At 38.9% G+C, this 21626-nt stretch overlaps 1 protein-coding gene and 1 non-coding gene across 3 annotated transcripts in view; both read right to left on the bottom strand.

Moving 5' to 3' along the window:
- TOX (thymocyte selection associated high mobility group box) overlaps positions 1 to 21626 on the bottom strand; it is a 307625-nt gene that overhangs the window by 125052 nt on the left and 160947 nt on the right. For both annotated transcript variants that reach the window (XM_037167525.2, XM_053661042.1), the window contains exons 2-3: positions 20633 to 20698; positions 1766 to 2008 (exon numbers count right to left, since the gene is read on the bottom strand). In XM_037167525.2, coding sequence (XP_037023420.2) covers positions 1766 to 2008; positions 20633 to 20698 — 309 coding nt within the window. The remainder of the gene's footprint in view (positions 1 to 1765; positions 2009 to 20632; positions 20699 to 21626) is intronic.
- Positions 11962 to 12093, bottom strand: LOC119035392 (small nucleolar RNA SNORA72). Its single transcript, XR_005079785.1, has one exon. It is a non-coding gene; the product is annotated as a small nucleolar RNA SNORA72 (small nucleolar RNA).

Here is a 21626-nt window from a genome sequence, read left to right as displayed (position 1 = left end):
TGTGTGACTAGGTCCAGTCCTGAGCTTCATTTCAGAATGGAGTGATTGCCATGAATGGCAAAAGTGGGAAAGGCCCAGATGCATATTTATTAAAGTTGCACACGCACCTCTTAAAGAGTAAATGAGAGGGTCCTAGGAATGGCAAATTCTATAACAGGCTTAGGGTCTTAAACTATGTAATTGAGTATCTTGTCATCTCACCTATGGCCCAATTCCATCCACGCTGTGAGGAAGGGGACGAAATTGGTATTTTTATACACTGTGTGCTCTCTTCCTCTCCTTAGTGAATGAAGGTGCCTATAAAGCCATAACCTGGGTGCCTACTGACCCATGAACTGGGTCTAAAGGCTTAGCCCCAAAGAATAATTTTTTTCTGTGATTTTTCAAGGTGACTACTTTAAAGTACATTATTCAGATTTAGACATTTAATACATTTGTTAAAAACCCATTGTCTGCTTAATGAAGTCATAGTTATTAGTCTTGAGAGAAATCTAGACACACAAATACAATATAAAATACTCTGGCAATAATGCTGAGTTTTCTCCCACTGCTAGTACTGTGAACACGTTCTCGCTCTTGGCTGACCAGTTAGCTGCCAGTTCTTAGGAAAACCCTACACCATCATGGCATTTGGCTCTGGGCTTCATTCCCTAAAACACTACTGTGGGGTTCTTTCAACTCTCCTTCACACACTCCCTTTCTGTTGGTGATGAACAGAAAAACCTTCCTGTGAAGTCAGTCAAGTGCATCCCCAGATGACTGAGGTAAGTGATAATATAAAATACTCTCCTATCAGAAACAATATAAAAAATAAACAAGTTAATAAGTTTGTTCATTGTGACTATGACAGAACTGTTCAGAGATTTACAAAAATGACAATGTAGGTGTCGAGTGACTGAAGAATGGAAACCAAAGGGAGCTAGTTCAAAGTCACTGTCAGCCCTGGGGAGAGTTTTATAACATGGTTCAAAGCTCTGCCCTTAGCCATATCCTACTGAAAATATGTGTCACCACTGTGATATAGACAGAAAAATTGTTTTTAGATGACATAAAATAAGAAGAAAAGATTTTATAGGTCAGGAATGCTCATTAAAAACACAGACCCCCTGGATTCTCTGGGTAGGAACTGGGAATTTAATTTTTGCTAGTTTTCTTGATGGTGTCCATCCCCACGAAATCTGAGAAGTACAGAACATTAGAGGATTCTGAGACCAACAAGCCCAATACACTGGAACACGTTCATGAAGATGCATTTTGATCATAAGCTTTATATACCTCCAAAATAAAAATGAAAATTGTGTTCTTGCTTTCCTATTTTATAAATTTGTGGAGTTGGAGAGTGGAAAGTAGGGAAGAAACCAAGTTTAATATCGATTCTTGTTCAGAAGACATGAAAACCTTGCTTGTGGTGAGGAACCCTGCATAACACGAGAGGTAACACCTTTAAAGATAACTTCTCACCTGAAAACTAGTGAGACAGTTGGGCTTTGTAAGGCAACAGTCAGTGTCAAACGGTATTTAGTACTTCGATTTATAAATATGTGTACTTAAACATGTCATTAATTGATTCAGCTTAGACTTAAACAGAAAATGGAAGAGTGCCTCAGGATTTTACAGGACTTGTGGAGAACGTTTTCCATAGCTTTAATGTTATTTCTAGCTTCAGAGGGCTGCATTATTACATTTGAAAGCTTCTTGCTTTAAATCCAGCCTTGCCCCCACTGGTCTCTTGCTCCCCACCACATATTGGTAAACTGATTCTTACCACGGAAATGGAGTTGGTAAGCAGTGCTCCGTCCTGCCCCAGCATGTTGGACACGGTGATTTCAGGCAGGTCCATGTTCTGAGGATGAAATGGTAGCAGGCCATTGTGGTTCATTGGGTGACACAGGGAGTGGTAACCAGTCTCCACTTCATTCAGGTGCACCAGCGAGTGGTCGGGGAGGGAAGGAGGAGTGATAGGTGGGATGTTAAAGTCTTCACTTTCCAGGCTTGGACCAGGGTAGGCCTGCAAAGACACACAGTGAGATTATGCACATTGACGTCTGCTTCTTCTTTCTCATCGTGAATGAACACACGTGTCCTCTCCAGGTGTTACTGCAAGCAGCATTATGGATTTGGCAATGACATTTCAAACACTCAGATTATCCCGCTGCAATTTTCACTATTATGCAGGGAAGAAAATTGCCTCAAAGGCATATCCACTTCTCATACAAAGAGTGCTTCCATTAGGCAGTTTTATTTTTTTTCCAAGAAACTGAACTCAAACAGATTTCAAAAGTCCCATTAAAAATTTCCAGAGTTTTAATCTAGCTGAATACCTTTTTCATGGGAATTGTGGGGAAGGAAGGCAATTTATAAAGTTAATGTTTGATCAAACATGTTTCATAGGACTCCCTACTGTTCGGATCATGAGATGTAATAAAACGAATTCCAGAAGTTCCGGAGCAATTGGCTTTGGGTTTTGAAAAGCCACATGACCGCTCTGACAAAAGGAAAGTAATTAGTTAAAAGAAATAGTAAATTACATCATGTTGCAGAAGGTGGTTGCACAGAAAGTCTGATATGTGAACAAGAAGCCACTAAAAACTATTTTTATCACAATAATTATATCATCAAAAGGAAAACTGTCTTCTTGATGTCTATTTGAGTTTATTTAATTTATAAAAATTAATGTTTCATTTTGATAAATAACATTGCAAGCATTTACATTCAGCTCAGCCAATTGTGAAAGGCAAAATTAATGCTGATTATTATAATACGAATTTAGAAATAGAAGTCAATCAGTAAAATGAGTAACAACATATGTGGGACTTTTTATCTTAGAAAGTAGCTTTAGATAAAAGAGGAGGGGGGGAACAAAGAAGGAAGGAAAGATTACAGGCGGAAACTCCTGTTTAAAAATGGAACACGGCAAACACTGAAAATGTTTGCTGCAGGATAATGTGAGAAACTGAATAATAAACTATTGCTATCAATTAACGTCAAGGCACAGTGCTGTTTAGCAGTCCTTTACAGAGCAAGTATCCTAGTATGAAAGGAAACAATTTCGATGCAGGTAATTTTTGCAAAGCCTGTCTTTCAAATTAAGCGAGTCTTCATAGGGTCTGAGTGCGTGGGTAACAAGGACTCGTTTGTCTCACAGCACAGCGCCTGCTGAAGTGTGCAAGATTTGAAATGAGCAGGCAGAGGGTAGGAGCCAAAGAAAGTAGTGTAAGGTATTCATTGGGTGTTCAGCCAATAAGCTTCATGCTCCTGTGTCCAAGCGCCTGGGGTTATTTTTTCCAGATGGCGTCTATTTGTCTAACAGAAAGAAAATCTTCAAGTTGCACTTGCTAAATGTTGTACAACTTTTGATGTATTTGTTTAGGTGCTGTCCAAAGGAATGATGAAATGAAGAGTTACTTGGAACATCTGGAATTGAGACCAGGTCACAGAGAGGCACGTGTAGGTTAGAGACTGGGGGTATAGGAAGGAAAGATTTGATTCTCTGAAATATCTAAAGTTCTGCTAGAAAAGAAATCACCAGCTCTAAAGGTTCAATCATCACTTGCTAAATTATCCAGTTTACAGTATATATCTCTTACCTGAAAAACATTAGTACTCTGTCTCAAAGTTACAAGTTTGAGTACATTCTCACTTGTGTCAGATATTTTAGACCTCGTGTCTTATAGAGTTAAACCATCAGTCCTGGTACAAGTATTCACAGAGGAAGGAGCATAAAGGTTGTGAAATAGGGAGGGAGAAGAGAGAGGAAGCATGTCTATTAACGTGGAATCCATATAAAGCACTGCGTTGAGTCCTTGGCTATGTCTTCACTTACTCCTTACAATAATCCTTTGTGTAGCTTTTATTGCCCTGATTTCCTGAAGAGAAAATTAAGACTCAGAAGTTCAATAACTTACACTCAGCCAATAAATAATCAGCTCAGTACGTATGAGGGATGAATGTATGAATTTCATTCTTGTGATACTTAAACATTTTACTTGCTACTCTTTTATTAGGGAGAATGACACAAAGTTGCCAATCAACTGTTTCTGATGAACAAATCTTCATAATTTAAGAATTAGTATTAACATTAATATCAGGTCTTTCCTTATCCCAATTCTATCCTAAAGCCCACCCACTAACACAAAACATTGATATGAGCACAAGAAACAATAATTTGCTTTTTGTCAACATTGCAGAGGTTAAATTCATTGATATTCATATTTTAAGAAGTTAATTGGTATATTATCGACTTTCCTGGATAAGGTACAGTTAATGCCAGCAATAAAGGAGAAAGATGTTTTTAATTTTACAAATGTCATTAAGCCTCTGAAAACATCCAGGGATATTTTACCTGTGGTGTACAAGAATTTCACATTCTAGAATTTCTCCAGTAGTTAAATCTTCATTTGTGGTGTTCTAAAGGAAGGTTTAATTGGTATCACTTTACATTCAGTGGGAATGATTGTACTGCAATTTAACTAAGCTATATGGTTTATTTTCATGTACTTATACACTAATGATATGCAACCCATGCACTTATACACCAAAACCACAGATACCATAACTTAACCGGTAATAGGTAGTTATGTGGATCAAGAATTGTTTTAAAAATATTTTATTGTTGTTCTATTATACTTGCCCCAATTTCCCCCCCTTTGCCCTCCTCCATGAATTTTAACATAAGGTTACCTAGTAGTTTCTGTTCTTTACATTAAGAGACATGATGCAGTGACCTGCTGTGAGCCTACTACAGTGTAAGCGATGCCTTAATAAAAGTATCCTGGCAATTGCATAAATATCAAAATGTCAGAGAATTTACATAAAAGTCAATGCCAGACTAACTGCTCGTTCCTCAACATTGATTTCTATGGCATGACATCTTTATTTTAAAATTTAAAGACTTAATAGAAGTTTTACTTAACAATAGTAAATTACAGATTAGAAACAATTTGCAATTTTGAGGGGACGTATTAAATAAGACATGACTCAATATTTTCTCTTATTCCTTATGAAGCTGCCTGGTTCAATGTCTGTTGAATGAATTAACAAACAAATCACAGGATGAATGCATATATGAAAGAATGAGTGCTACAATGACTCTCCAAAGGCATGGAGTGTTGTTTCACAGGCTAGAAAACATATCTTGTATTCCCAAGTCTTTGCACTGGCCAGTTCACAACATGGTAAGTAACATCAATCCCTCAGTTTGTCAGGAAGCAAAAAATGTCCTGTTAGAGATGCCAAGACTGAAGCAGTCTTAAGAAGGCTGGGGGGGTAGTTTAGTGTCCCTCTCTGGCTTTTGATATAGTCTCCCAAATGACTTGCGCCCACCATTCTGTAGTGACATGAGGGTCCCAGGGGATTTCTAAAAGGTGGGTTTAGCTCTTTTTGGCTCTCAGCAGTTGTCGGAACCGAATCCCCACTGCAGGTACAATGCCAGCTAAGGACTTGGTGGAAACCTTGGTTCCACATCAGGATCTCTCGGGGACAGCATGTCTGGTGACCTGTGACTAGCCATTAGAAAGGGCCTAATTAGACAAGTGGGCAGAGAGGGCATAGGACAATACTCTGATCATACAAACAGGAACACTGATGTTGTGATGAGACCTGAGGCCGAGCGGTCAGAGAAGGCTCCCTCTGTTAAAACCACCCTGAGCTGACACAGTGGGCCTTCCGCACTCGTCTTCTGACTCAGGGTTCTTTTCTGACTTGGGCTTATTTTCCTTCTTCACATCTCAGTGAGGCCAGGAGTTTGAAGGTTCTTTCATATTCCAACTTACTTGGGACCAAACATACCCATGAGATGCAAAACTATGTTTTTATGTTTTAATTTTTTGTTTTTACCTGAGTTAATAACCACCAAGGAGTCAATCCATGCCCTAAGGAATAATGGCGCTAGATTCCAGTGTTGAATACTGGAGGAGAACAGGTCTGGACCCTGAAGATGGCATCGTCTTCCTTATCATCCTTTATCGTGGCTTTAACTCCCCCAGTCTAGAGATCAGACTTTTATCAGCAGTCTGAGCCATACAGCTTCCCTGCTCCCCAGGGAATGATAAAAAGTCAATGGTCACCATCTACACAAGTGCAGAGAAAGTACTTAGGAATAGCGATATGAAATTCAAGCCAATACTTTTAATTTTATCTTGTATCTTCATCAGGTTAAAGAAAGGTAAATTACAAATAAGCATGTAAAATGATTTGCCCTTAAACATAGACACTGCAGGATTCAAATGTTTCAAAAGCTTAAAGTTATACTATTTCTATATCACCAGATTGTCCCTGATTTTAAGCTACTCATTGGTCCCTCACACAAGAGGGTCTCACCCTATTGCTGGTGCTGGGACACACCATACACCATGTGCCTCTGTGTGTCCAGGGAGCAGGAGCCAAAGGTCACGGCCATGGGTTGCTGTGGGCTGTTCTATTACAATACTTGGCTAATTCTGGAATAAATAATATATGAACTTTTCAAGGCTACAAGGAGACTGCTGGAAGCATTAAAGTAGTAATTTCAAAATACAGTATCATCTTCTTCAAGAGAGTATTTTTATAGTTCTAAATAATAGATTCAGTGACTATTTCAAGTAATTTTCTTAAATCCTGAACATTGGAATTTGCATATTTAGCTTAGAAAGTGCTACATCTTTCTCCATGAGAAGGAGACAGATTTTGGTCTGGTTGAGAGGCCTCATGACGACTCCTTCAGTGACTGGTAAGAATGGCCACAGAGCATGTCAGAAAGAATTGGGGCTCTGGAGGCCAACAGAAAGGGACTGTTTCCAGGTTCTTTGCAGCGTTTATTTGCGTGAATTATTGGGCAGGTCTTACTTCTTGAGAACCTAAGTTTCAAAACCTACTCTGTGGGGTTCTTATGAGCACTGAAAAAACATGAGCTAGGTAAAAAGCCCGGTAATATATATCTGTCACAAAGAAAGTTCTCGCAAACGGCAGCTTTCGCATAGCTACAGTTACTGTTAAATGCATTTGTATATACCATTGATGGGATCATAGCCAAGGAAACAAATGGCTGTAGACAGTAGGAGGAAGAATTCAGACATCATTGTAAAGGAATTTCAGTCTATTTTGCACTGATCATACCTCATATTGAAGCAAAGTGTAGTCCCATTTATACATAATATATTCATTTAACTGCTCCCCATAAATAGCTAGGATAAAATTTCTCCTTTATTTTGAGAAGATTAAATTGTATTTTTGAAATCAAAGAATAAAAAGATAGTGGAAGATGGTGTACAGGTGAAAGGAGACAATGACCTCATGTCCCAAGTGCCATAACTGCTTTTAAGAGAATTCTGCGGGCAGACGCAACCCAGGCTCATTGGCTCCTGACAGCCCCACTCCTACTGACCCAGGCAAAAGGTGAAGGAACTTGGAACCAGAATTTCAGTGTCTAAGTTCACAACAAAAACTGTAGGAGTATTTTCTAACATACTGTCTTGTGTCCCCAGAAAGGTTACCTTCCCTGGGAGATTTTCAGCAAGGTCAGAATGCTCATGAAATGGATTATTTCTCAGACAAGAATTGGGGTTAGGAAAAGTAACGAAGGATCCTTCCCATGTACTTTGATTTGATCTGTTTGGGAGCTTTTCCAGCCATTTGAAAAATGCCATTGTCCTTCCCCATGTCCAACCTTCCCCAGGCTCCCAGCCCGCCGCCCCCCCAGTGAAAAAGCAAAGCACATTTCTCACCTGATCTCTGGCAGACCTCATTCTCCCTGTCTGTGTAATTACTCACTCACATTCCTTTTTAATCATATTGCTCTACATATTCTATGACCTGTGGATCCTGTTTACATTATTGTCTCCTTCTGCAGTCCACATTGCCTTTGGCTAGAGCTTGTTCTTATTTTATTATTCTTAGGCTACATTATTACATCTGGAAGTGGGATGTTAATTAGGCTGATTTTTCTTTTGACTACAGAGAATTCTTGTTTTCATACCATCTAGAGAGAGTGTTAATATAGGCCGACCAGGAACGATAAATGGGAAGTCTCTTCTGGCCTTTGCCTTTTCTTCTCTTCTTAAAATCTAATTTCTCCACCAGATGAACCTTGGCATTTGTGGGTCGCTGTCCACATATTGCAATCATTATATACAGCACTCACTCTTTGGTGACAAGAAGCCCCATAACTCAGAAGAACTTCAAAAACATCATCTTGTATGTATCTTTAAATTATGCGATGGTTTCATGCAATCATGCATACACTAAATATATGGCTATAGTTATAACACTGTAAAATATGTTTCTCATATAGCTCTTTATTTGAAAGATAAATAAATAGCACTGCCATCAAACATCTAGAGAATGCCTTAATTTGTAATCTGTAATATAATTCCTGAACGTTCAGGATAGCAAAATGCCAATGTTTAAACATGTCTCATCTTCTATTATGGAAAATTCCTGTAGTATAATTCAAATAACTGAATGAAAAGCAAACTGAGCAGTTTATTAGAAAAATAGTAATCTGACTCTGCATGTTTTCAGAAGTTAAGATATTGCATGTAATGCTGATTTCTCTCAAAAGAGTTTAAACAGCATCAACATTATCTCCTACTTCTTTGAGGAGACATTCGAAAGAGGTAGTTTTCAGATTCTTTTGTCTCTGCATGAGCAGGGGTTGATAGCTTGAGACTATAATGTATGACTGTGGAGAGCTTCAGTCTGTTACATAAATCATCTTAACACTCAGCAAGAATTGTCCAACAGTGCCATTGATGTGCTCAAGCCAATGATCCTGCAAACAGTTTTTTGTCTTTCTTCACATGTTAGACAATACCAATAAATCATCTTCATTTAAAATCCCACAATGTACTAATTTTTCAAGCAACAGTTATCAAAAAACAATTATTTGGTAGAAAGTACACTTATTTTATTTGTGCTCATTAATTTTTGTAACTGGTATTGAGTAAAAGAGAATGACTGCCTCACTCTCCATAGAAGCATTTGTTGTGCACCTACTGTGTGTAAGGCATCCAGCAATGTGTGATTTATGATACAAAAGATTGTAAGATGCAGTTTGTTACAAAGGAAGTGAATTAGAAGAGATAGAAGTAATTAGGCTCCCAAATAAGTAGCCCGTTCCACGTGTGAGGCTTAGTAATATTAGAGTGTAAATAAAAGAGGAATTACTTGAAGCTGGGCTGCTGCATAGATTGTTCTCAGCAGATTCACGCGGATAACAGGGCCCAAAGATCAGACACCCCTGCCAAGATGCAATTAGCGGTTAAGAGAGGACCATAAAACTGGCGAAGGAAGGACACTGGACAGTGAAGCAAAGAGGTTCAACAGCAAGGTCAAGTTCTTAATCTTCAAGAAAACCTTAAAGGCAAGATTAGCTCCACCAGTCAAAAAAAAAAATCTCTGGGATACCAGGCCCAAAGCAAGCCTCTACTGCATCTGGTCCAAAGGCTGAATGAGACCAGAAAACAAGGTCAACTTGATGCCACCAACAGGATGTCTGACATTGGCTCTTCCTGGAGCTAGGATTGGGTAAACTTGGACCCTTGTGGTGCAACTAAGAAGCTGAAGCTTTGAGGATGCAGGGGTATCTTGGCAATAAGCCAAGCATGCTCAGATCAGGGGTGTGTGGGGCAGGACAGTCCATCACTCCTCTGTGAATCATGACTGCTGCCAGGGCCCCCTCTCCAGGGACTTCCAGAAAACTCCTTGACATTTACATATACTCATTTCTCCTGTCATAATTCATTAATGATACTGAAATGGGGAACAGATTTTTTCCCTCTCAGTATTGTTTGAGGGTCTACATGAATGTATGAGTTGCATTTTTAGGGAATATTTTAAAGCCAAGTGTTCTCTGCAGTTGTTATAAGGGCCTCCTCCTCTCTGGCTAAAAAAAAGGGGGATGAAACAAATAATGTGCTCCCCCCATGACCCATAACCCACACACGGATGGTTAGGAAGAGCAGGCTGAGGTGCAGGAGCTGCTTCTGAAACCCTAGTGAGGCCTGGGTGTGTCCTTCTGGTAACAGGTCACCACTGCATATTCGAAGTTTAAAGGGGACAATGAAAACATTCCAATTTAATTGTTTGATGCACCATTTTATGTACAAATGCAGTTTATGCTTTTTAAAAATTTTTAAAATGCTTTCAATGCCCACATTCAGTTCCTATATTCTGAGATTTAGTTTTATACATTTTTTGTTTTATGCTATAAATACTCTACATTAACCAGAAAATAATAAAGAACTTGTACATGAAAATAATCACTCTTAATTAAGCTTAAGTGTGAGCTTAATTCACAAAAAACACTCACTTTTTATGTGAAAAGCACAATTTACATGTACCTTTTAAGACTTTTTAAGTTAGTTTTTCTATTTTGTTTTGGGCTTTTTTATTATTATTTTCTATTGTATTTTTTAAAAGTCAGAAATGCAACATAGATCTAGAAAAGCTACTTGCAAACCTCAGCTCATCTCTTAGTATATGTAGTTACTTAATTCCTCTGAGCCTTAGTTCTCAAATCTATAAAATAAAAATGTTAACAGTATTCAATTCATTAAGGGCATATCAGGATTAAATGAGGTAATACAACTAATTTGAGTAATAGACTGGCTCATAAGAGAATCAGTAAATGATAACTACATTATTATTATACCATCATGCAATTTCATATGATCATTTCAGTGGATTATGAATAATTTTTCATGTCAATTAATATCACTACATTATTGTCTATATGGCTGAATATTACATCATTGGGTGCCTGTTCTATAAATTATTTCACTGGTTTCTCATTTTCAAACATTGAAGGCATCTCTGGTTATTCTCTGTTAAGAAGCACACTATGATAAAAATCTTATATATATTTTCTTTGAGCTAATGTTCTAAAGTATTGTATTTATGACCAATGGAATCACAGAATACTCGACTCAAGAGAAGACCTCAGGGAATATGCCTCTACTTTACAGATGAGGAAACTGAGGCCCTGTGAGGATAAATGATTTTCTTGTATTTAAAGGACTAGATGGGCAGAGGAGAAACCACAGTATCATTACAAAGTTGTTTTTTATATTTAATAATTAAATAAAATGCCCTGGGTTTCAATATACTATTTAAAAATACTCATGGCCTTTGAGCTTTAATAAATTTTCTTTTTTCAAAAACCTGAGAGAAATGGATTTTTCCTTATGGTAAGGTTCTGTTTGCTAAATCACATGCAGGTAGACAAAGCAGAGCTGAACATTCAGTGTTGGCCTGTTTTTTTGTACAGAACTTATATGTAAAGTAAAAAATACAGGCTATCTTTGTTCATGGCCATTCTTGTCATTTTGACTATTGTGTAGAAATCAGCAAATGTTTACAGGCTACGTAACCACATTCTTCACAATGCAGACAGATCGGCTGAGAAGGAGACCTAAGCAGATGGCCCGAGCTCTTAATTTGGCTCCTCCCTCAAACAAAGAACAGTAAAGGAAAGAGAGGCCCCTGTTTGTACTCCAATGTGAAATTCCTATTCTGGAACAGATAGCAAGGACTCAGTGCAAGTGGGTGCTTAGATACATGATGATCATCTCACTTTCTAAAGTCTTTGCCGCAAAGAAAGCTTACAGTGGGTCCATGGAGAGAATTCCCTGTTTGATGAAGATGCAACCCATTATCCCCGAGTTACCCGGAAGATGGGTGCCTGGGGAAGAACAGCAGGAAGGGTGAGTGTCTTCTCTGGAAATCCCTCCTGCGCCTTGTTTTCCTTCTGCAGGAGAGAGGGAAGAGTGCTGCTGGTGGGAGAGGTCCTGAGCCCTGATGGGAAAACCAGAGGAAACAGGCCAGCAGTGGCGGCAGAGGTGTGGAAAGAGCCGGACAGGAAAAGAAGCAAGGAATTTCCGGTCTGGATAAAAGAAACCAGGAACAGCAAAGAAAAACCTCACGTTGCACAGCCTTTTATGTGTGTTTGGACAGATATAAGATTGCTGCTTTTTTTTTTTTCAGAGTTTTTATCATCAGCATTCATAAAACCAGATCTAGGGGAGGGACTAGGTCTGGGGACACATGCATGGTCTTAACACAGAGAATGGTTAGCCTGCCCTGATTATTACAAAATCAGAACAGTGAGAATATTCACGGAGATTGCTGCTTTTGCAGGTAAAAGATGGTCACATATCTGCAATTTCATTTGGGTCAACCTCGTGCTTTCAGAGTACTTGCACACATGTTCATACATTGTAGTTAGTTCAATACTAACAAGGGCTGGCTGAGGTTGGGATGTCAACATTCTAGAATAAAATAAATCCTAGCTGACCAAGGATGGGTTGTGATGTGGGCGTGAAGCCTCTCCAGGCCTAACTTTGATATTTACTATTTTGTGGATTTTCTGCCCATCATTCTAACCTCTCTCATCCTTGCTGAATTATTCTAAGGATTGAGATAATGTATGCAAAGCCTTTGATTAGTTCCTTGCCAAACAGAGGTAGCTGTCAACTGACAGCTATTATTATCATTATGGATCTAATTCATTTATTACAGTGGGTAGAGGAGATCTAATGTAAACTTCCAGCCAAGCAGAAACTTTCTACTAAAACGTATTGTTATGTTGACAAGCAAGAAGTTTAACTGAAATCAGAGGATAAAAAATAAACAGCTGGATGCTCACAATACAGATGAGTCCAGACTGCCCTCCACCAAGGCAATTTCTGTATAGGGCTATTGGCTTTGCCCCACACCTGCGATCCTACTGCCTGTCCCCTGTCCCCAACCACTATTCCTTTAAGGCCATTTTGTGAATTCAGAAAATAACTCACAGTGAGTTTAGCCCTTATTGAGGGCGGGGGGCTTCTCCTGAAATGCGGGAAAGCCAGTCTGCTCACAGGGAAGCCTTCATTGTTGGTCTCAGATCATGGTCGCCAGAGCCCTTCTGAGTTTCAGTGCAGGCTATACCATTTAAATAGTTTGATGCTAGGACTCAGAAGTTACTTGTTTGACTGCTAGTGAAAGCATCAATCATCATAGCTTATAAACAGCAAGGACTGTATAGAGAACATTTTTTAAGACAGTCATCAATTACTTTCAAACCATTAGGGTTGTACATATAAATTTTTATATCCAAACTGTGAAATAACACAGATCAGAAAAATCACAGGAAAAGGGGAGAAAAAAAAAGACATAAATGAAGATTAAACTGAAACCTCCTTCGTGTTTCTGGGACGTCTACTTCAATCTGCTCCCAAACCGAGGCACTGAAACTGTGGAAGGAAACCTGATGCTTCTTTAACGGTGTTTGGGGGGCAGATGAGCACTGGAGAAAGAGGCCTCAGAAGAGATGCAAGGGGGTGGGAAAAACCTCAGCCTTTCCAAGCCTCAGTGTTTGTACAGTAAAAGTGGGCAAAGTCGCTTTTACTCAATATATTGGCATATGAAAACTGGAAGGTTTCTTTAGTATAACCTTTAAGTGCCTTGCAAATGGAGACAGATGACATTGTTCAACATATTACTATCTTAAAGTTAAATAGTATTTTTATTTTTTCAACATTCTTCAGTGACAGATTTATTATAATAAGTGACAGGGAAAAATCTAGTGTGTTATACTTTGCAAAACTTAACAGGGGGATCACTTAACTTTTCATAATTGTTCATGTGCTAAAGCAAAAGAAAATCTTCAGCTTCTGAACAAGCTGAAGGACTGCTTTCAAAATGCCAAACGCAGCTGTGTTAAGTGGCCAGGCTGTGCACTGGGGCCCCAGCACCTCCTCCCAGCGCCTGAATGTCCTGGTGCCACGCGACAGTTGCCCACTGAGCCAGTGGTCCTCCAAATGGAGCCTGATGCTTTGAGAACCTGGTTTGCACCTGTTTTTAGCCCCAATGCTGTGTGTTCCATTCAGGTATTTGCATAATTTTTATCACTGAAATTTCTTTCCCTAATGCTTGAAAAACCTACTATTAGACAATTATAATAAAATTCTTGAGCATACTCAGCAACAAACATTCATTTTCTGAAATAAAAAATGAGTCTTATACTCACAAATCCCACAGCTTGGAAATATATATGATACACAACATTTAACCTGTCAGCAGCCTCATTAGTGTCAATGAGTAGGAACTGGCAATCAGTGCATGGTGTGCGCTACATGTGTTTACGTTGTAAAACGTTCCCGAAATAGCTCCATTCGAGAGGTTGATGTAAAACACTTCCACTGGACAAATGAATTTTGGTTTAAATTTTATGGTCTACTTAAATGTTTTTTTTTGAAGAATTCATATTTCTCATGTTAAATGATCATTTATAGCTAACAGAGTCCAAAACCAACTAAAAAAAATAATAAATAATGAAGACTTGAGTCAAGAACCGCCTGAAAAGTTCAACCACACCAATATGTAAATAATCAAGAAAATATGCAGCAAGACTGACGTATGTTTGACTATCAAGAGCCCGAAGATGTATGTGTGTATGGTGCCCGTACTCAGTATCCATACCGCTATGAAGACATTTTTATAAACTGTAAGAAATATGTGAGCTATTTCAAGATATAATTCTGAAAAACAGACTTCCATGTAAGAAGCCAATTTAGGAAGAAAACAACATAAACAATAGCAACTTGTGTGCTCAAGTGAAGCATCTTTTTAATTTTGAGTAATGAAGATGTCAAGCCAAATGCTAGAGTAGTTTAACTTAATTAGGTGGCCTATTTTTCCAGGCATCCTTTTATTTCCCATTGAAAACTCAGCTTGCATGCGAGGCAGCAAGAGCAATTTTGCCTGTAATGAATGCCTCCGGGACTGCGTGGAGTAATCATTTGAATGTGGCGCTGAAGACTGGTTTGCGTAACTAGTTGGGGTTTGTTAAGATGCCAGACTTTGTCGGACTCACTAGATCACTCGGAGCACAGCAGCTTTGCCATTTTATTGGGTCAGTGGTCAGAAAGTCAAGTTGACTTTACGCCTGAAATTTCTGCCAAAAGGAACCAATCTAAAAGTCATTGATCTAATTTATAGTTCACATTTATGTCATAATCATGGAAATTTTATGGCCCATAGTCAAGAATTTTTTTTTCAAAATTGCTCTTAGAAATATACTATCAAGGCCGTTTGGTGATACCTCGCTTACATTTTGAGCTAGGAAATTTTCTCATTAGACAAACGTAATTAAAAATGTAGATATAGGTGTGACTATACTTGCAAACTCAAAACATTGTAATTCTAATAGATTTAATACACTATTGTACAGAAAGGGACTCGGAGAGCCCTCTTGGTCTCACAGCCACTGCATGTCTGACGACAGGCAGCAAGGTGGTATCGTTGTAAGAATAACTCCTGTTATTACTCAGTTCATTATCACTCCCATTCTTCCAGTCCTGTACTTGACATGATTTTCTAAGGCGGTGGGAGAGTTGGCATCCTTTGTCAATGGCGGGGGGCATGCATGCCAGACAGAGGAGTGCCAGTAGAATGCAGCAGGCAGGGCCAGATTTGCTAAATGTCTGCAGTGCTAGGCTGAAAATCATTGCAAATAGAAAAGGCAAAGAATTAATGTGATTTGCCCCAGCTGGTGTGGTTCAGTGGCTTGAGTACCAGCATCCAAACCAAAGGGTGCCCGTTCGATTCCCAATCTACAGTAGCCCTGGCTGGTGTGCCTCAGTGGCTTGAGCATCAGCCTGTGAACAAAAGGGTCACTAGTTCAATTCCCACTCAGGGCACATTCCTGGGTTGCAGGCCAGGTCCCCAGTAGGGGCATGTGAGAGGCAACCACATGCTGATGTTTCTTACCCTCTCTTCCTATCTTCTCCTCTCTAAAAATAAATAAATAAAATCTTTAAAAAAGAATTAATATGCCCTGGCTGGTCTAGCTCAGTGGATTGAGCGCAGGCCTGCGAACCAAAGGATCGAGGTTTGATTCCCAGTCAGGGCACATGCCTGGCTTGAAGGCCAGTTCCCAGCAGGGGACACAAGAGAGACAACCATACATTAATATTTCGTTCCCTCTCTCCTTCCATTCCCCTCTAAAGATAAATAAATAAAATCTAAAAAAAAGAATTAATATGATTTAAAAATGTACACAAGATCTGCATTCATTTACTCATCTTTCTACAAAAAGCGTTGCATACCTCTGATGTGACAAAGGTTATTCTAGGAACAGGAGATCCTTTCAGATGGGGGAAAAAAAGAAAGAAAAATTGGTACCAATTTTAGTGCGCTACATGCCACACAGGGGCAAATATGTTCTCAATAACTCCAATTTGCACACATGAGAGGCACGGAGGTGTGTAAGTGGGAAAGAGACATGGACCGTTCAGGAGCAGTGAGAGGTGAAACAGAAAAGGTGGGACTGAGATGAGACGAGACAAGTTACTGAGAAGCTGCGGTCCCCAGCGCTCGGCAGTGGTTATATACAGTGAAAAGAGGAGACAGGTTTCAAAGTTATGCAAAAAAGTAGAACCGACACTGTGTGCCATTAACACAGGGCAGAGTGATAGATAAGAGAGACTGTCCAGGTCCCTGTCTTGAAAGACTGGGTAGGTGGTGTGAACTGTTATGACTACAGGCCAAAAAAGAGAGAAAAGAAGTTTAGGAAGGGAGGAAGTGGGTTGGAGGTGATGGATCTCGGTGTGACGCGTTGTTCTGTTGAGTCTGAGTGGTTGTCAGGGACCAGGGTCTAGTGATGTTAAAAATCAAACCCAAACTCACATGAGAAAGCTGCCCCAGATACATAGGTGCTCTTCAGCTTTTATACTCAAAATGTGTGGTACAAAATGTATATCCTATACTTAGTTGTACATAATATTGCTCTATTTTATCATTGTTATTTTTTTACTGTGAGGTTTGAGAGCCTAGGTAAGAGAATTTCAGTGGGGGAAGAGGAAAGGAGCAGAGAGGAACCTAATAACAACCTGAAAATAATGTAAAATGGGGTCTCATTTACTATTTTGAGTTTACTAGGATGCTCAGAATTAACAACAAAAGTTAGCTGGTGCTTAAGGGCTAACTGTTCATGGAAAGGAGGGGGAAGAAAGGAAAGTAAGAAGGATGAAGGGGGGAGGGATGGAGGGAACAGGAGGGTGGGGATGGAAACCAAACAAAAAGAAAGGGGTTAGGGGAGTAGAGGCCAATGTCAAGGAGGAAGTGACTTAATTGAAAACATGTTTCAATCCAGTAACCAAAGTTTCTTCACAACCTGACACCAGAAAAATCTTCTGATTCCCCCTATTAAGCAATTATTTCTTATATGAAAAGACCAGTCCTTTTCAACCATTTTCCCACAGTATCCCAAGGGAGACATGAATGAGAGGAGTTCTTATGTCAGAGAACTGGAAGAATGTGTTGCCAGTGTGTGTGAAAAGCTTGGAATGGACAGGTTGCCATGGAAAATGATATTCTGGGAACTCCCCCAGAAGAAGAAACAATGAGAAAAGGTAATGGCACATATTCAGAACTAAACATAAATAAATTAGTAACCTTCGTGCCATAGAAAGTTCTGACCCAGAGGAGGAGATTCCTGTTTCCTTTGATGTGTGCAATTCAAAGGAACATTTATATATTGAGCACTACCACAGAGGAGGAACTACAGAAGGTACTATAATTCTAGGGGCTGGAGAAAGGGGCTTGAATGTTTTAGGGGAGGAGAAAGACTCCATAGCATGTGAATCTGAGTGGGTCTGGGAAATTCTGGGGAAGAGTGAGAAGCTCAGATGAGAAGCCCAAACTTCTCAGCCTCACTGTCTTCCATTCTGGCACACTGGTCAGTCAAACATAACAGGGTAGGACCGAGAAAGGACTGAGTTTAGGAAGGACTGTTAGCTAACGTTCAGTTGGCTTTCCTTTCGTTAGCCCACTCACATTCTCCCACAAACTCGATAGGAGAGAACCTGTAGTTTCATAAGGGATCAGGCAACATGAGTCCTCTTAGCCAGGGTCTGGAAACACAAAGAAATCCTGCACTGCATGGTTCAAATTCTACCCGGAGTTAGAAAATTTTAAGTGGTGTTTAGATTGAAGTACTGAGTGGCCAGCGTCCTTTATTATAGGAGAAAATAGCCAATATTCCAAGAATGGAGCCAGAGAGAAGTGGAAATGTCATGAGTTTTTATTACATACTTGTCGGGCTTATTATGTGGTGGTATATTCAATTTAAAAGCTGCCTATCAATTACAAAATTATATGCAAAAAATTTTAAGGATTTGTATACACCCACTTAAGAGGTATTAGAATGCATGCAGTAGATAGTGCCAAAGAGCCTTTTGGGACTGCTTAAAAGAATATCACTAATTTTTACAGTGTACTTCCATTGCTGGAGCTATTCCAGAGCTGGCTTTCTATAAAAATCATTTCAAGTTAGAATTATGCTATTTGCTTGCAGCAACATCACAGGAGCAGTAGTACACCATATGTTCCTACTTAGCAACTTAGTCTATAAGTCTCAAAGCATGTACTGATTTGAAAATTGAACTGGAATTATAATTGTTGAGTGACGCTATGAGGCAAGTTGTCTTGGATTACTAAGCTATGCAGATGTCTGATGTTATGTAGGAAAAGAACAAAACTTTTTTTTCCCCTGCAGGATGACTAAAATCTTACCAACGGTTGCCAAAAGGGGTACATTGATTAAAATTCCCTAAAAGAATACCAGGTAATGAATTCTGGAACACACTATATTACAGTTAACAAAAGGAACGGTAAGTGCAAAATTCAGCTAAGGCCATTCAACTTATGTGATTTGTGAAGTTTATTTCCCTCCAGAGTATCTATGATCTTACATTAGTCTAATTTTTAAAAGTAACGCATGCTAAAAAACATCCTCACGTGCACTACATTATTAAAAGAGCTTCATTCTGGCACACACACCTGTCACAGCTTTACAAAGACAAAGTATCTGGAGTTCTTACTCCTTCATAAATTTTCACTGGTGTTTAAAACACTTTTTAGTAACTCCTGACTGAAATATTAAGAAAAATAAAGTTAGCTGTTTGATATCAGTCCGGGCTTAATATTATCCATCTGCTGTACTCGAATTTAAAAATCTAAGGGCCTGAGCTCTTATGATGTATATGCTTTGAATTTCTAATCCCTTTTCCAAAAGTCTTTAAGAAGGACATAATGATTCTCTGAGAGGGAACAGCTGCTTTATAACAGCAATCATTTATTGAGTTTGTGTTTCTACTGTTTCAAACAAATTCAATTAGCCCTTACACTTCAAAACCCTAAAGGCACCAAAGAGATGATACTGGGTTGCTCTAATCTAATAGCAATACTAAACTTGTCAGTACAGTTTTGGGATTGATGGTTAGAAGAAAATTAATAGTAACATTTTTCATTTTTTAATCAAACAGTCCTATTCAGAAGCACCTATGGATCTTGGAGGCTACTTAGCTGAATGAATTCCATTCTGTAAGAATTTTAAATGCAAAGCTCGGCCTTCCAAAGGTATTCTGAGTGTGGTCAACTCAGTGGAATGGGAGGAAATGTAGTCCGGATCTTTGAACTTCACGATGATCTTCTGGTCTGAACAATTAGAGTGTGGTTTCTAGAATGTCTGCCAAAGGAGGCAGTGAGTGATCCTAACGACTTCTAAATGCAAAGTTCATGGAGAGGCAGGCCTGCCTCTGTTTTGAGTTAAGCACAAGACATTTGGTTCTTAGAGAAATTTCAAAGCCCCTCAAAATGCACCCTTACCATACACATTACATTTAATTCACTGACAACCTCCATGAAGAACAACAGAAATTTTATCACCCTCCTGCCCCCACCCTTCCTAGTTAACAAATCTATTGGGCAGATAATGTAGGCATTGAAAACGACCCTACATGTTAGAGTTTCCACCATGGTCACTGTTACAAGAAACTCCAAGCTACCGTGGTTTTATAGTCTTCTAGGAAAATACATGTTCAAGCCCACAAAATGTTCCTATGTACTTACCCTCACTTTCATTCATTCATTTGTTTATTTTTTGCTTACAATGTTCTTATATATTATGTTATACTGGCACCCTAGGACAGTTATAATTTTGCTTTAAATGTCCTGGCTGGATTGAAGGGCCTGGTCTTAAGTATCTAAAAATAAATAGCTAAGCATTGGCTTTTATAATTGTAACCACTGGAATTTTGTTGTCACTTCTCATGACTAAATACCTTGTCAACCATTCCCAGTGAAACGGATACAAACGTGCCCTTGAAAGGTTTCGATCATATCATGCATTTTGGCGTGAAAACTACCCACCCAAAAGATTCTGAAAGCAGCCATAGAGCGCCGATCGGCCACGTGATTTTGGTTACAAATATAACATTTTATTGAAAACTGCCACAACAGTGGATAATTAAAACTATTTGTGGCATGTGTAGCTTATAATGATTAACTTGTCTCTAGTCAGAAGCACAAACAACCTGCACCTGTAAAGACTTTATTTCCTAAAGGTAAAACAACTGTTTAGCAAAGATCATGCTGGCAAAACAGCTGCTTGCCGTTCTGGAGGGAAACAAGGTAGCATCTTTCAACAAACGCCAACTCCGGTGCTTTATCAGCTCTATCTCATTAACTGGAAACAAGGCTTAAATGCTTTGTTTATAAATTATGATTATTCCTGATTGCGGCAGTTACTGATAGTGCTACTCATTTGCAATGCAACTCTTTGAATTTGTTTAATTACAATTTGAAACAAGGCAGAGAAGATTAATTAACCCACCTGGCTGGCTGGCACATAGTCCTGGCTCGGCTCTGTCATGCTCATGTACATGTTCTCACCGTCAAACTGCGAATGAAATAATAGTAAACATTGAGCAATCTTGACTGTGTGCAGGGTTTTTGTTTGTGTGTGTGCCTGTTTGTTTGTTTTGTTTTGTTTTTCACCCCCAAACTAAAAAACAGTAGCCATAAAAAAAAAAAAAAAACACTGTGTTTGGGAATATGAAAAATCTGTCCTAGTGAGTGAGCCACATTTTTTCTTTGATGTTTCTGTTGTCATCCTTCCTGACCTTGGATGTCAGTGATTTGGAGTAATTAGTGCTCTAGTAATTACAGCAAGCGAGCAAGAAATGAATGGCTTCCTTTCATCTGCAATCTGTTTTAAAACAAAATGGCTCATTTTGCGTACCATGTATACATACTGCAGTTTGGTTGTAATGAAGTATTAAATGAATGGCACAATTTCTGGGGGAAAAAGATAGTGGGAAATAAACTAAGGCACAGCTCAATGCATTCTGAGTTTAGCTCTCAAAAATGAAAGAGTACAGAGCTTTCATAACAGACTAAAACTGGCTTCATCACAACAGCCTTATGATTAAAAATTTTAACTTCATGATAACATTTGAAAAAAACATGTGCTACTATACCCATGGCTAAGAGTGATAACAATAATGAATAACAATAAAAATATACAAGCCTGATGATTAAATTTCCCTCTCTGAAGTTTCTCAATGACATAGAATTAATGTAAGTATTACAAATGCATAGAAATTCATACACACATTTACAAGTTCGGAACAAGATGGGAGGAGGAAATTCACCAGGCAGAGCAATTGCAGAACGACGCAATAGTTCATGCAACAGCAATAACAACAACATACTTTCCATTATTTGGGGTTTTGAAAGCAGTAATTGCTCCATTCATATTTAATCCTCGGCTATCTTTAGTCACTTGATAAATGGACAAGGCATTTCTTTTTTCATTAGGAGAAAAA

The sequence above is a fragment of the Artibeus jamaicensis genome, unplaced genomic scaffold (genome assembly GCF_021234435.1).
Source record: "Artibeus jamaicensis isolate MK-2021 breed Jamaican fruit bat unplaced genomic scaffold, CSHL_Jam_final scaffold_916, whole genome shotgun sequence".
Lineage (NCBI taxonomy): Eukaryota > Metazoa > Chordata > Mammalia > Chiroptera > Phyllostomidae > Artibeus > Artibeus jamaicensis.
The sequence above is the reverse complement of the archived record's forward strand: the minus strand, read 5'-3'. Positions and strand labels throughout refer to the sequence as shown.